The following is a 16,378-nucleotide window of genomic DNA, read 5'->3' as shown; positions in this document are numbered from 1 at the left end:
TGTCCATCTGCAAGTGGTGGGTATCACAGTGCTCAACACTAGCACTCTGGAGAGATCCAGAGAGATTCAGAGCACACAAATTGATTCAGATCATCACTTAGAACGTTTTGGATGGCAAGTCCCTAATCTCTGTCACCACACTGCACGGAGGTTGATTTTCAATTTACCTTTTTTGTTCTCAATCTTAGATGTTTTGATTCTTAATTCAGAGCATTCATCTCAAGTGGATTCAGAGATTCAAATCTGCTGATAAATTCATGTTTGTTGAGAATTTTGGAGGGAGGAGGAAGATGTTGTCAGCTAAGCTTTTGAATAATGTCTCCTTTGACATTTTAAACTCAAAGTGGGCTGAACCGCAGATCAACACGTGTAGGCATTATGTGACCGAGATGTAGCATGTGTACAAATAGACTGTATATATCTGAAAAATAGAACCTGGAAGGAAAGGTAATAGAGAAGCAAGGTAAAGGGGCTCAGAAATGAGGGATCCTTTCTGCTATTTTCTTTATATGTCCTGCTTCCTGGTTTCATGGAGTAGGGTAGGAGGAAAAGGAGTATTTATTTATCTACCCTAATTAGGCCTGATGCTAGGTAATACACACACACCATTTTTATATATGGAAACACAGAGTCACAGAGAGGTTATGTCTTTTTTTTTTTTTTAAATAGCCAATAGACTAGTACATTCATAGGTGGACTACTACTCAGTGAGTGATACAAAATAATGAGCTATTTTTTTTTTAAGATTTTATTTATGTGTCAGAGAGAGAGGGAGAGAGAGCATGCACAAGCAGGGAGAGTGGCAGGCAGAGGAAGAAGCAGACTCCTCACTGAGCAAGGAGACCGATGTGGGACTCAGTCCCAGGACCCTGGGATCATGACCTGAACCAAAGGCAGACCCTTAACCGACTGAGCCACCCAGGCGTCCCAAGAGGTTAAGTCTTTTGCCAAAGTTTATTAGTAAGTGAAACCATAATTCAAATTCAGTTCCTTCTTCTTCTGAATTCCAGACTCTTACAACTCTACTTAATTTGCTTGCTTTTCTTGGTTATCTCTCCCTCTTCCCCAGCATTTAATATTATAATGATATATATTATCATTATAATCATAATATTACTATATATATATAATTATATATTATAATGTAATGTTATAATATTATAACAGTTATAATATTATAACTGTTCCCCACATATAAAATATATAATATTTTATGCCTTTTTTTGTTTTAAGTTCTAGATGTCAGTCCTTCCCTTCATCCCTTCCTCAGATGTTTGTTAAGTACAGGCAGCGTGCCAGGCCCTGGGAATCCAGAGGCTAGGTATGGGCAATGCCACTCAAAGTATGATCTGTGGACTGTTCTTGGTCCCTGCATTCATCAGGGTGCTCCAGAGAAATAGAGGAAGAGGGTATGCGTGTGCGCATGTGCATGTGTAAAGAGATTTATTATAAATAATTGGCTCATGCAGTTATCAAGATGGGCAAGTCCCAGGATCTGCAGGGTGAGTTGGCAAGCTGGAGACCCAGGAAAGCCGATGATACAGTTCCATTCAAAAGGATGGCAGGCCCCAGACCTAGGAAGAGCTGGTGTTTCAGTTCAGATCCAAAGGCAGGAGGAAAGAAAAGAATATCCCAGTTTGAAGGCTGTCAGGCAGGAGGAAGTCTCTCACTGAGGGAAAGGTCAGCCCTTTTGTTCTGTCAAGGCCTTCAACTGACTGGATGAGGCCCACCCACACGAGGGAGGGCAATCTGCTTAATGTCCTGATTCAAATGTTAAGCTCCTCCCAATACACCCAGAATACTGTTTGACCAAATATCTGGGCACCCCATGGCTCAGTCAAGTTGACACATAAAATGAACCATCACAGTCCCCAAACTGTTTTGCAGCAAGGGAAGTATGAAAGGTAAAAATTGACATTTAAAAGTTAGAGGGAGCGCTCCTGGGAGAGACCAGAGCCCACAGGACGTCATTGGGGTGTGCAGACCACCTCTAAAAAGGCCGGCCTTTTGCTGTCCTAACCCCTCCCCTTCTCCACCCAGAGGGCCAGGACAAGCCAGACAAAGAGGTCAAGAGACAGAGAGAGGAGTAGTTCAGGAACAAAAGCAGGAGTCAGGATGAATGAAATTAGAATGAGCCGTGAACATGGCTGAGCAACAGGCCCCTCTTGTATGGAGCAGCACTGGGATCTGTCAGTCGGGTTAGAGACACAGGGTCCCCGTGCACATGGAGCCAGGGAAAGTCAGAGTGGAGAGGGCCCGCAGGGTCCCCGTGCACATGGAGCCAGGGAAAGTCAGAGTGGAGAGGGCCCGCAGCACAGCTCCCGGACGTTCCCTTCCAGAAGCGGAACCTGGCCAAGGAAGAGGACGGCGGGGCCAGCTCGGGATAGCCTACCTGTAGAACAAACCAGAAATCCCAATTCCACTGTTGATTGAGTACTTCCTGTATGCCAGGCGCAGGGCACAGCGTACGTGTTTCCTTTCCTAACATAGGTTCCCTTCCTTGACACCTGGCATTTACTATTTTGTGTGTTGTCTTCGGTGACAAATCTATAGAGCTTTAAAAGGGGAGAAGACACCTTTAGGCCTTTAAGAGCTAGGTTTGGTTAAAGCCATCTGGGGTCTAAAGAAGAGTAGACTGTTGATCTAGCATTGCCCCCCTTACCACTCCTGGAATTGTAATTGCTTGGGGATTACATAATTATGCCTTTATTTATAAGCACATAATCAAAGAATTATGGGCATGCAGAATGGGGGCTCTCGGGGGAGGAGTCAGAGGAAGTGATGCAGTCCGCTCCTCCACTTGGCCTCCCGATGAACTTGGACCTGCCTGAGGCTGAAGGGAAGAAGGTTCAGAGATGCCACAGGTCGAAAATAAGCCAAGGTTTGTTGGCCCTTTTCTCCCATATACTAGAGAGCATCCCTGTGTTGAGAAAATGTACAGCCTTTGACCCCCTAATTTATGTCATCAATGTATCCTACCCGTAATACCACCTCCTCTTATTGGAACTATTGCCCAGCGGGAGGCAGAGTGCTCAGAGCTTTGTATTTCCGTATCTTAAACCTGCCATCATGGATTGTGAGGTTAGCATTTCTGCTCCCGTGTCAGAGCTCCGGGCATTTAAGTAGTCCCTCCAAAAGAACAAATTTCTGGTTCCCCCTTTGTTGTGAATTTTCCAGAGCTTCTGGGACCCTGGTGTATTTCCAGAGCTTGCTGGAGTCCTCCCCAGATGTCCCCAGGGTTTTTTTTCATAAGGACGAAAACCCCACAGGCCTCAGAGCATCTGTAGCCGTAACTCCGAGCATAAAAACGGGAGCAGGGCCCCCTACGGTCATGGAGACCTTAGTTGCAGTCCTCCTGCACCACAGTGGCAAAGCTTAAATGTTTCGAGTCTGTTTCCTTATCCGTAATGGGGACATCAGTTGCTACCTGCTTTTGCTGCGATCACCTAAGACATTATCAGCACGAACTACCCAGCACTGCCCAGATCCGTGGCAGACCCCACACAGAAGCGTCACTCTGCCCGCTGCCGGAAGCTGGATGCCCATCTCCTCCCACCCTTGCTTGAAGGGTCGATGGCAGTTGAGCAAAATACAATTGCCGCTAGTGGCCTGTTCATTTCCATCCTCGGTGGGACTGATTTGGTTTTTACCAAACAGGGAAACAGGTTTCAAAAGCTGGGGTTGGAGCTTGTGACTGGCCAGCTCAGTGACAATCCAGCCCTCATCAACCTGTGATTTCATGTACCCACACACTCCGCCTCGGCCTTTGATCTGTGGTCCTGGGCAGTGGAATTCAGTGAGTCCGAGATGCCACATTAGTAGGAGAGGGCCAGGAGCTCAGGTGTTCAACCCCAAGGCGATTAAGGGGGAGAAGAACGAGTCATGTCTGTGAGGGCTCACAGACGCATCACAAGGTCGTGGGCAGAGGCCGGGGGTACATCAGCACAGCTGAAGCCTGCGGGGTGTAATTCATTGCCTCCTTTGATCCTCAAGTTTTGTGAGTCACAGAGACGCTCTGGGACGGTTTGGAAGCTCAGTGCGGTCTGGGCAGGAAGAAGAAAAACTCGAAGTGTGGAAAAAGAGAAATTGCGGATTTTCGGGGCAGGCAGCTAAGAGAGGATAATTTTCTAGAGATGTCATTTTTGCTTGGTTGCCTCGAAGGATCCCGGGATTTCGGCAGCACAGGAGCCGAGAGGAGTGACAGCTTTGGCTGTGTCCTGTCCCTGGTGCACCTGTGTCCAAGGTGTGGCGTGCTAAGTATCTTTGGGAAATGGGGATTTTACATTAATAAAATTAAAAAAAAAGTTCTCTGTAGGGCTGATCATGAAGCTGTTTAAGTGGAGCATGTACAGGTTCAGGCCTAAGAGAACCCGGGGTACAAATTCCGACACCGCTGTGCCCTGGTTGTGTGATGTTCAGAGACCTCCCATCCTTTCCGGGTATGACGGTTAAATGGAGTGTTGCTGGCAACAGTGACTGCTTTTCTGGGAACACCTTGAAGTTAATTACACTCCTTTCTTCTCCTTTATTGCACTTGGTTATTTGACTCTTGGCTTGGACACATGTATCCACCCTTACGGCATCTATCAGATGGTATGATACGTTACCACGAAGGTAAGTATGACCTGTGCTTTGTTCTCAGTGAACTACCGGCCTTCACGGGAAACATTCGCTGAAACAATTGACCAAGTACAGTGTGATAGTTTGTTTTTCAATAGTGATATGTACAGAAATAAAATGTGTTAGAACAGCCTGAAGATTTCGCCTGCACACTGAAGGCGGCTTTCCCTGGGAACTGAGGCTTCTGAAAAAGGGTTTTGAAGGATGAATAGGAGTTCCCATAGGAAGAAATAAATAAACCTTGTCATTATTATTATCTGTTCTTTTTACTCCTTTTTGCTCTCTTCCACTTTCTACTTTTCCTCTTTCCCCTCTACCTGCTAGTCCTCCTTCACATTCCTATTTTATAGAGAACAAGAATGTCTACCTGGAAATGTTCCAAGTAGGGAAGGGAAGACGGTGTATTTAATTAGGAAACATTATGATTGTCTTCTCTAAACAGCATGTGCATTTTTATCACCGTAGTTAAGTCCTTCTGTTCTCAGCTTTGTCCCCGGGTCAGTGTGGATGCATTCATTTGTCACTCTGTTGCCACCCACTTGCCCTGGTCAGTGGGATTGTGAAAGGAGCCTCCCGCGTAGTGACAGATGCGTGGGGTGTGGGGCGGGGCTCGCGGGGTGTTCCGTCCCCGGCTAACGTGGTCTTCCCCCCCCCTCCCCCAGATGGGAAGCCGGTGTCCCTGTCGCCGCTGGAGTCGCAGCCGCACAGCCCCCGGTACGCGGCCGCCGGCCAGCGGGAGCGCGAGAGCCTGGAGGTGCGCGTGCGCGAGGTGGAGGAGGAGAACCGCGCGCTGCGCCGGCAGCTCAGCCTGGCGCAGGGCCGTGGCCCGGCGCACCGCCACGGCAACCACTCCAAGAGCTACTCGGTGGAGGAGGGAACCGGGGACAGCGAGAACCTCCGCGCCGGCATCGTGGCGGGCAACAGCTCCGAGTGCGGGCAGCAGCCGGTCGTGGAGAAGTGTGAGGTAAAGAGCATCCGGAGGCCCCCTGGCCCCCCGCCCTCACAGGTGCCACCGGGCAGCCGCGCCCGGTGCCCGGAAAGCGCCGGCATTCTGGACTTGGGCCCGAATGCGAATCCGGCACCGCCCCTCACCTTGCTGTGTGTGGCCTGGCCAGTCCTTTAGTCTCTCTGAGCCTTGGTCTTTCCCATCTGAGAAATGGGCGCAAGAGGACCTCCACCACAGAGATGTTAAGAGGAGCAAAGGGATGGAAAGTACCGCTTGTTTCTTGGTGGTTCATTGTGACCCGCTCGGGATTTCTGCACCTAGCTGTCATCCATCCTGGGGATGCTTCTTACTTAGACTACAGTGTGAGTGGCGCAGATGGAGTTGTGGCCCTGTTGGGCAGTTCCCTTGGCCTCCTTCTTACTTTATAATCAGCTTCTGGAGTTCAGAACCAGAGACTTGTTGCTTCCCTAAGGCGGTGATTTAACTTTTGTAGCTTAATATCCTGCCCCCCCCTCCCCCGAGTTTGCTTTCTGTATTAGTAACTCTTTGGACATCTGGAAAACTTACCCACACCCTCTCCCTCCCATCCTCATCCTTCCCATTTGTACATCCGTGCTTAGGTCTGCCCTGAACACACATACACACACGCACACACACACACGCACACACACACACTCATGTCCTGCTTCTTCCAGTTCCCAAGGACAGGAATTAGAGCAGCCCTGTTAAGAGCAAAGCCTTATGTGACCCAGACAAGCCTGAGTTCATATCCCAGCTCTGGTGGTTTCTACTGTGGGTGCTTGAGCAAGTTACCTAACCTCTGAACTTCAGATGTCTCATCAATAAATTTGAGAAAAGAAGTTCCTGCTTCATGGAGGATTTATGAGAAGTAGATGGGATGGGTCATATAAAGCCACAAACAGTGCCTGGTACATACTATGTTCTCAATTATGGTATTTTTTGGGTTTTTTTGAGAGCATGTGTGCGAGCAGTGGGGATGAGGGGGTGGGCAGAGGGAGAGAGAGAATCCCAAGCGGGCTCCACGCTCAGCACAGAGCCTGATGCGGGGCTCGATCCCACAACGCCGACACCATGACCCAAGCCTAAATCAAGAGTTGGACGCCCAACCGACTAAGCCACCCAGGCGCCCCATCAGTTATGGTTAATTTTTATTTTTAGTTATCTACATTACCTGCTGCTGCTTTATTCCACTTCCTGGCCACATTGTCAGAATGTGAGACTTCACACCTCCCTGAAAACACCTGGCAGACTGTAATATGTTGTTCATGTGAGGGTGGTTATTATGTTGCTGATACTATACAGTCTGTCACAAGGGAATGGGGGACTTACTAAGCAGCATAGACTCCATTCTGGAGAAGATCAGCGGTGAACGAGGAGAGCCCCCTGGGTCTAGTAGGATTTCTTTTTTTTTTTTTTTTTTGAGATTTTATTTATTTATTTGACAGAGAGAGACACAGCGAGAGAGGGAACATAAGCAGGGGGAGTGGGGGAGGGAGAAGCAGGCTTCCCGCCGAGCAGGGAGCCCGATGTGGGACTCGATCCCAGGATCCCGGGATCATGACCTGAGCCGAAGGCAGACGCTTAACGACTGAGCCACCCAGGCGCCCTCTAGTAGGATTTCTTGTGGCTTCTCAAGCCTGGTTGAGGTGTGGAGAGGTGGACAGTGGTGGATGGAGCCTGTCCAGTGAGGAATGCACACGTGAGCATATAAAATGTGAAGTAAAGCATTGTCCTAGCAAGAAAGAATGCAGGACATGGTGAGTTGATCAGTCAGCAAGCCCAGAGAACCTGGGCTGGGAAATGGTTGCACTGGATTATCATTCATTCTTTCGTTCAGCGGGCAGTCCCTGAGCCTCTGTTACGTGTCTCACACTGTTCGCTGTGCTGGGAAATATCAATGAACAAAAAAGAGACAAAACTCCCTTTCTTGTTTTCCCGTTGAGGTGGGACGTGGAGAAAGAGATGCTCAAGAAATTGAGAAATTCAAACATCAGGAGGTGTTAAATGCCACACGTTGGTTCAGCCCTGCCCACATGCCAGGTCCCATCCATTTATTCCTCCACAACCATCGACAGTGGCCTGAGGTCCTAAACATCTCTCTCTTAGTGTTCAGTAGTGCTAACAGACTCCCCTGCTTCTGGCTGGTCTGGAAGGACCCTAATTTGAGGAACTTCCCTTCTTGTCTGGGAGAAGACTTGCTGGCTTTCTTGCAGGTTCTCTGCTCTCTGGTTATGGCCCTGGTGTCCGTTCAGAATGGGCGATGGAACCCTGCCCACTAGGTGGGAAGGCCCAGGGGGAGGAAGTGTATTTACGTTATTATGACTCAGGCTGACTCAAAGCACTGACTGAGAATCAAGGAGGTGAGAAATGGAAATGAGAAAGGAAAAAAAGCGGTGGTGGGGGGAGACAAGTGGAGCAGAGGGAGAAGGTGGGGGTGGGGGCTTTCTCTTCCTACCACAGTCTGTCAGACCACAGTCTGTCTCCCCAGTGCTGTTTCCTGAGAGACACATCCTATTTCTAAAGAGGGCTTCTGCCCGGAGCGCCCCACAGAGTAGTGTAGACAAAACAGCTCCTAAAGCTGGGAGACCCGAACCTAAACCCTGGCCCCATGCCCAGCTTAATAACTATGTGGCACTCAGCAACTTACATCACTTTTCCATATCTTGGTTTCCTCGTCTGTAAATTACCAAGAAAAATCAAGTTCCTGCCTGGTTTGTACTACATCAGTGGTGACAACAGATATTAGAGCTGGAGGCAAACTCTAAAAGAGTTGTTATTGGCATTAGATTTCATGGTGAAGTACCAAAATATCCCACCTGACAGTGGCTTTGCATCTTATTTCTCTTTATGCCTGAAAAGTCTGGAGGCCTTTTTCAGTAGGGATGTCCATTTTGGGGACGCGGGCTTCGGTGATGTTTCGCTCAGCTTACTTGCCTGGCCTTCCCAAGGTCGTCTCGTCCATGATGACTGCCAGAGCTTTGGTCCTGTCTCCACATTCCAGCTGACAGGAAAGCTGCGGTGTTAAGGTGGGGCACGCCACCTCCCTTTCATAACACGTGTTAGACGTATCACAGTCCGTTCCTCTTGGGGCACACTGACGGAAGAACTTCCCTGTAGGACTACCAGGAGCTGCCACCTAGCTGCAAGGGAGCTTGCAAAAGGTCGGTTTTTACTCGAGGAAGCCACGTTCTCTGCTAACAGTTTGGAGCGCTGCTTCTAGAACAGATGTCAAGGTTACAGTGAACATTCTTTATCACATGGGCTGTGCCCAAACTTGGTGGTCAATTAGAATTACGTACCAAAAATGCATATTCATGGGACCCACCCTAGACCTACTCATCGAGAATCTCTGGGTGTAAGTTGCAAGAGCATGAGCATTAAAAAAAACAACAACAGGGACGCCTGGGTGGCTCAGTCGGTTAAGCGTCTGCCTTCGGCTCAGGTTATGATCCCAGGGTCCTGGGATCGAGTCCCGCATCGGACTCCCTGCTCCGCGGGGAGCCTGCTTCTCACTCTGCCTCTGTCTCTCTCTCTGTCTCTCATGAATAAATAAATAAAATCTTTAAAAAAAAAACAAAACAACAACAACAACAAAAAACAGTGCAAGTGATTCTGAGATAGTAGAGAGTGTTTGAAAGCCACTGCCTGAAGCCACAACAGAAACAATGGGGTTTTCTTCATGCCCGTTCTCTTTGAGAGATGAAGTAGCAATTTAGGAATTCAGACCTGGGGATTGTTGATTCTTCTAGTAATTTAGTTTTTTGTCTTTTGCGCCTGAGAATTAAAGTTTCCTTCCTTTGTTTTTCTTCTCTTTGCCTGTCTTGATAATGTTACTTCCTAGACCCTTGAAGTTAGTTTTGGTAGAATTGTCTGTGCTGAAACCCTGGTCCTGTTCCAAGCCACCACAGATGAATTTGGAAGTCTTGATCTGCTGTAGCTTATTTCGAGGTGGTCTCCTCCGGGGACACCTTGACCTTGAGATGCTCACTTCATACCCATTCCAGTGTAGATACTTTCTCTGTCTCCATCGCTTGGCGTCTTTAAAGATTTTAGTGAAGAAGCCATAGAGGCAAACAAGAAATGTCAGTCAGCGAAGTCAAAATAGAAGCCTCCCTTCATCGAGACACTTGGCGATTACAAGTGCCGAAGCCGGTCCTGACGCCCTGTCAGAGCTCAGCACCTCACCACAGAGGATGTTGTCATCCTCCCTCATTGCACTGAAACCTCTCCGGGGTATGACAGGTATTTCTGAAAAGTCTTCTGTAATGATGCCCAGGCTGTCAGCCGAGATATCTGGTGATGGAAACAATGGGCCCTCGCCAGTCCTGGTGCCCTCTTATCGTTCCTAATTATGTGGCCTTCAAAGAGCTGTCCGTTTTATTCTTGCCTTTCTCTGTTGTGAGGGCAATGCTGTTTCAGCAACGGACTGGTTTCTGCATGCCATGGAACTTCTGCAGCAGAGTCATCCTCTGTGATTTCTGCTTGGGCCCTTGGCTGTCTGGATAGGTGTACTTTTCTTGCACTTCTGGTTCTGGTCCATTCCAGGAGTCAGCTCTGCTACAGCAGAAAAGTCACTGGAACTGGGGTCCGAATTCCAGACTGGGAGTCTTTACTTTGTCAGTCGCTAGTCATATGACCTGGGGTAATTCAGTGACTTTCTTAGAGTCCATGTTATCATTACAAAAATGAGAATTTATAATCTGCTCTTCCCAGTGCAGTTGTGAGGATGAAATGGGCTAGCAGGTGGGAAACCAACTCTGTAGGAGCATCCCATAGCCTTACTCTGTGCATTCCAGTTCCCTAATGCTGCCTAACAAACACCTAAAATGTCGCAGCTTAAAACAACATGGGTCATTTTATTAGCTCTCATGGTTTCTTTAGGTCAGGATTTGGGAAGGGCTTTGGTGAGCAGTTGTTGTTTGGGATCCCTCATACACGTGTCGTTAGTTTGTGGCTGGAGCTGAACAGTGAGGGCTGGAGCTGTGGGCGCTGACGCAGCGCCCCTCTTCCCTGTCATAGACTCGGGGCCTCTCCATGTCCGTCTCTGCGGCCAGCTTGGACTTCCCTAAACTATGGCGGCCCCAGGGCACTCGGCCGCTTCCCTGGCCGCCGAAGACTAAATACAAGTGTTCCAGTGACTGAGGCAGAACAGAAACACTTTTTATGCCCTGGCCTCAGAGTCACATAATGTCACTTCTGCTGATAGTGAAATCTTTTCATTGGAAGAGGCTCAAAAGCTCACCCAGTTTCACAGGGAAAAGTACATACCCCATCTCTCAGTGGGAGGAATGTCAGAGAATTGGCGGATGTCCTTGAATACAACAACAATTGATACTGTTACCGTGGGAGGTCAGGGGAATGGTGCACTCTGATGTGAGACCACCATTATGGAAGTCTGTCTCTCCTCCATGCTTTGAGCTTCATTTCTCGGTCGTAATGTAATAGTAATAAAAGTTAACATTTACTCAGCCTTTAAAGTGGATCAGACATTGTGCTAAAATTTACATAAAATAATTTACATAAACTATCTCATTCAGTCCACACAGCATACTTTCTTCATTTGACACATTAGAAAGCTGCTAAGAAAGTTTCAATAATTATTTCAAAGTCCTACCACCAGAAGAGATGGAGCTCGAATTTAAACCTAAGCAGTTTGCTTCTAGAACCTGCACTTGGGGTGGGGGGGAGGGGAAATGCCTGGGTGGCTCAGTCAGTTAAGTGTCTGCCTTCAGCTCAGGTCATGATCCCAGGGTCCTGGGATCGAGTCCTGCATCGGGCTCCCTGCTCAGCGGAGAGTCTGCCTCTCCCTCTACCTCTCCCCTTCTTGTGTGTGCGCTCTCTCTGTCAAATAAATAAAATCTTAAAAAAAAAAAAAAAGAATCTGTATTTGGAACCATTGCCTTACCACTCTGTGAATTAGAGCGCCCAGGACCCACACCCCCATGAGCTTAGAGCCCCAGTCCTAGTCTGTGCCCGGCAGGTGCCTCATCTGAAAGGCTTCAGGGTTACCGGGCATGATGGGGTTCATCTTTCACCTTGGGGGCTACAGCAGCTACGTGGGGGTAGTCATTTCTCAGTGGGTCGAGGCAAGGATGTATCTGTTCTTTTAAAAGAAGTTATATTTAAAATTGCCTTCCAGGGCACCTGGGTGGCTCAGTTGGTTAAGCGACTGCCTTCGGCTCAGGTCATGATCCCGGAGTCCTGGGATCGAGTCCCACATCGGGCTCCCGGCTCGGCGGAGAGCCTGCTTCTCCCTCTGACCCTATCCCCTCTCATGCTGTTTCTCTCTCTCTCTCAAGTAAATAAATAAATAAAATCTTTAAAATTGCCTTCCAGACTGTGAGTGTATTTGTTAGCTCGGTACAGATGTACTATTTTGCTTTAGCCATTATGCTTATAAATCTTGACACCTTGTGCCTTCATTTTCTGGGCCCCTAGAACCATAGTATTTTGATCTATTACTTCATTTTAGAGAATTTTATGAAATAACTCAGCAGTGGAGGGGTTTTGCCTGCCACCTCTCATATTCACATGGCTATCGGAAGATACTGCTGTAGCATTTGGATTCACATTTTATTAGCCTCATAGGTTGTCTTCCGGGCTCCTTCAAGGATGTAAGTGTGCTAGAATATCTTCCCTAAATGTCAGGCCCTGGAGTTAGGGAACATTATAGCTGGAAGAAACCTAGCAGGATTTTCTTCAGTGATTTTGGGAACCCATGCTCCTGTAGTGGTTACTTAGGTTACCTCCCCTACCCAAGTCTAGTAGTTATTGATGGCTTCATACCAAGTTATCCCCCAAACCTAATGACTTCAAATAACAAGCATTTATTTTGTCGTACAGTTTGAGAATCAGGAAATCTGGAAGCAGCTTAGTTGTACGTTGTGTCTGGAGGGTTCTCCTGCGGTTGCAGTTACAGCGTCTGCCAGGGTGGCTGTTGCTGGTAGGCTTGATCTGCTTCAGAGAAGGCACGCTGGTGTGGCCGGGACCTCGGGTCCTTAGGATTGCTTGCGTGTTCTCACACTGTAGCAGCTCGCTGTCCCCGGAGTAAGGTATCCAGCAGAACAAGGCAGAGGCCACAATCTTCTCTATGACCTCGCCTTGGATATCATACACTGTTAGTTCTGCCAAGCTCTATCGGTCATATAGACCGACCCTCATACAGTGTAGGAGAGGCTCTACCAGGGCTGCAGGGATCGGTGGGGACAGTCTTGGAGGTGGCTACCACACTATGGCCCTGGCTAGGGGTCCCGTCTCCTGCAGCCTCCTGTCTGTGCTTACTCCAAAGGAGTCCTGCCCTCATCTGCTTTCTGTATCATGCTCTCTTATTATATGTTATTTCTTTTGAAAATGTGCCATTAACAACAACAACAACAAATAAAGATGCAACCTTCTCATTTTAAAGATGATGACGGTAAAGCAGAGCAAAATAAAAAGTCTGTCCTAGTTTTGCACAGTAGCTTCCATGGCCCAAATAATGAATGAGTCCAATGGCTCATCTCCTCATTCCTGTGTCTTTTGCCCTCTTGTATGGGAGGATGATGAAGGCAGCCACCAACATTTGACACAGCAGAGCACAGCAGATCTCTAGAACGTTTTCATCTTGCAGGATAAACTATACCCGTTAAACAGCAACCCGCTCCCATTTTTCCCTCCCCTCGCCCCAGACCCTGGCAACCACCATTCTACTTCTGTAAATTTGTCTCCTTTAGGTACTTCATATAAGTGGGATCAAACTGTACTTGTCTTTTGGTGACTAGCTTATTTCACTTAGCATGATGTCCTCAAAGTTCACATTGTAGCATGAGACAGGATTTCCTTCCCTGTTAAGGCTGAATAATATTTCATTGTATGGGGGCGCCTGGGTGGCTCAGTCGTTAAGCGTCTGCCTTCGGCTCAGATCATGATCCTGGGGTCCTGGGATCGAGCCCCGCATCGGGCTCCCTGCTCCGCGGGAAGCCTGCTTCTCCCTCCCACTCCCCCTGCTTATGTTCCCTTTCTCGCTGTGTCTCTGTCAAATAAATAAAGTCTTTAAAAAAAAAAATATTTCATTGTATGTCTGGACCACATTTTGTGTACCCATTCATCTGACGGTGGACACCCAGGCTGCTTCCCCCTCTTGGTATTGTGAATAATGCTGCCATGAACATGGGTGTGCGCACCTCTCTCGGAGATCTGCTTTCAGTTCTTTTGGATATATACCTCGAAGTTAGGATAGCTGGATTATATGGTGATTCTGTTTTTAATTATTCCAGGGACCACCATATTCTTTTCCACAGCAGCTGCACCATTTTACACCCCCAGCAACAATGCACAAGGGTGCAGTTTCCCCACATCCCTGCCACAGGTTGTAAATCTTAATACATATACTCTTCTGCTTCCTCTGCTAGAGAAGTCAACTGCAGACAGATCACCAGGGACTTTGAAAGAATATATCATGTGGCCATGTCGCACCTCCACATTTGCCTCCCTGTCCCGTACCACCCCTGGCTTAGGGTGCTGTGAAGTTTCACGTGCAGTCTGCGAAGGCAGGTCCTTGGGGCCGGTGTCTGAAGATGCTGGGGTTTATTGCCGGTGGCTGCCCCAGGGGAGGCGGCTCTCTGCAGCCGGGCGGATCCTGGCCCCCAGGGCAGCACGGACCTCACTGAAGGGCATTTGGGCAGCCTGTCACAGCTTCCGCTGTGCTCGGGGGGTTGCACTAGCCCCCTGAGTGTTCTCTCTGCTTCCAGCTTCCTTGCTTCCCTCCCTCCCGCCCCTGCACATGCACACAGAGATAATCTGTTCTCAACTGGTAGCTCGAGTGAGTCTTTTAAAATATAAGTCGGAGCATGCCATTTCTCAGCTCTGAACCCTCAAGTGGCTTCTCTCTTCATGCTTCTTGCAAAGGCCCATGCACTCTAGAAGGTCTGCCTTACTCCCCAGCTTTCTCCTTGTGGACTCGTTGCCACACAGCCTGGTCTCCCTCTTTTGCTCCCTGCTTTCCCCAGCACCTACAAGGGAGTCTGGCACAGAGAAGGTGCACCATTGACACTTGCAGAATGGCCACGTGTTCTGGCAACGTGTGCGGGCTTTTTGGGTCAGGGGCATCATCCTGTAGGTAGGAGCGTGGCACGTGCTGTCCGTGGCAGGTCAGTGTGGGCCTGTGTTCAGACAGCCCACCTGCCCCAAATGTGAGTCTTCTCTAGCAGTTACGCTTCTGCTGACCCACCCTAAAATCAGCCTCACCCCTTTCGTCTGTTCTTCACGTAGCATTTGGGTTTCTGACTGCTAAGGGTACTCTGTTGTTTGTCACACAGAGAAGCCCTAAAGCAGGCCAGAAGTATGCAGGGTGGAGAACGCCGGGTGGTTCATTCAGGTGTTCTCTGTTTCTTAGGCCTTGACTATGGAGAAGGTGCTCAAAGCCCCCATTCGCGGTGGGGCCCTTCCCTGTCTTCATACTGGCCTACCTCACTGAGCCCCTGGCACCATGGATGCCATTACAATCAGGAGGTGTCTACTCTTACTTTTAATTATTTTAATTTTTTTTATAGATTTATTTTTATTATTTTAGAGCAAGAGCGAGCATGAGCAGGGGGAGGGGCAGAGGGAGAGGATCCCAAGCAGACTCTGTGCTGAGCGCAGAGCCCATTGCGGGGCTCGATCTCACAACCCTGAGATCATGACTGAGCCAAAACCAACAATCGGACGCTTAAGCGACTGAACCCCCCCAGGCATCCCTATTTTTAATTTTTTAATCAAAATATAACTGATACACAATAGGAGGTGTCTGCTTTTGTCTTTTACAGGGTTGAGATAATTTTGACTTTTGGGTCCATGGTTTAGTATTTAGAGGAGACAGAACTTGATCACTGACTTCCCAGAAGAGTAGAGATGCCCTGGAGGTTTGTAAGATGAGTTTAGGCAGCTCATCAGCAATACATTGCTTTCATTTTCACAGTTCTGTGTGTGTCTTATTGAGACCAGGTAGTACGGGTTTAACAGCAGGACTTTGAATTCAACCCCTCGATTTGCCACCGACTGGCTGAGCCACGGGACGTTGGATGAGAATGTCACCACCCTGTCTCACTCTTCATCTTGAATTTTGGAAAACGCTGGATATTAGGACTCTACAGGAATCCCGCCTTATCCGTGGTTTCACTTTCCACAGTTACGGTTACCCGTGGTCAGCTGCAGTCTGATCCTCCTGACGATTCATCAGGTCCTTAGTAGCCTGACACTGTGTCAGAATGCCCGCATCCGTCCCCTGACTATAACTCAGCACCTCGGCATTTTATTATCTCCCATCATCACAGGAAGGGTGGGTGAGGTACAGTAAGATACTTTGAGAGAGACCACATTCATGTAACCTGTTACAGTATATGGCTATAATTGTTTTATTATTAGTTACTGTTGTTAATCTCCTACTGTGCCTGATTTATAACTTAAACTTTATCATGGGGATGCATCTGTAGGAAAAAAACAAGAGTATATATAGGGTTCAGTAGTGTCCACGGTTTCAGGCGTCCCTTGGGGGTCTTGGAAAGTGTCCCCTGTGTACTACTGTATATAGAAATTCTACCCTCCTCCTTGTCTCGAGGATTCACCAAGGATCAGAGAGGTTAAGTTACTTGCACAAGGTCACCCAGCCGGCCAGAGGCAGAGCTGCAGCCAACACCCAGCTCTCCTGATTGCCACGGTTTTGTTCTTGGCACAGAAAAAGTCTGCATCTTTAGTCCTCCTCCCTTGCCTCATCCTCACCCTGAGAGAGTCATGAATTCCAGGACCTGGGAACAGTGATGCGTGCTGTCTCTC

At 48.3% G+C, this 16,378-nt stretch overlaps 1 protein-coding gene across 4 annotated transcripts in view; it reads left to right on the top strand.

The window, feature by feature from the left end:
* LARGE1 (LARGE xylosyl- and glucuronyltransferase 1) overlaps window positions 1-16,378 on the top strand; it is a 451,673-nt gene that overhangs the window by 191,734 nt on the left and 243,561 nt on the right. For all 4 annotated transcript variants that reach the window (XM_081822370.1, XM_081822371.1, XM_081822372.1 and 1 more), the window contains exon 3: window positions 5,283-5,584. In XM_081822370.1, the coding sequence (XP_081678496.1) occupies window positions 5,283-5,584 (302 nt within the window). The remainder of the gene's footprint in view (window positions 1-5,282; window positions 5,585-16,378) is intronic.

The sequence above is a fragment of the Leptonychotes weddellii genome, chromosome 5 (genome assembly GCF_054177405.1).
Source record: "Leptonychotes weddellii isolate Sample4059 chromosome 5, ASM5417740v2, whole genome shotgun sequence".
In the NCBI taxonomy this organism is placed as follows: Eukaryota; Metazoa; Chordata; class Mammalia; order Carnivora; family Phocidae; genus Leptonychotes; species Leptonychotes weddellii.
The sequence above is the reverse complement of the archived record's forward strand: the minus strand, read 5'-3'. Positions and strand labels throughout refer to the sequence as shown.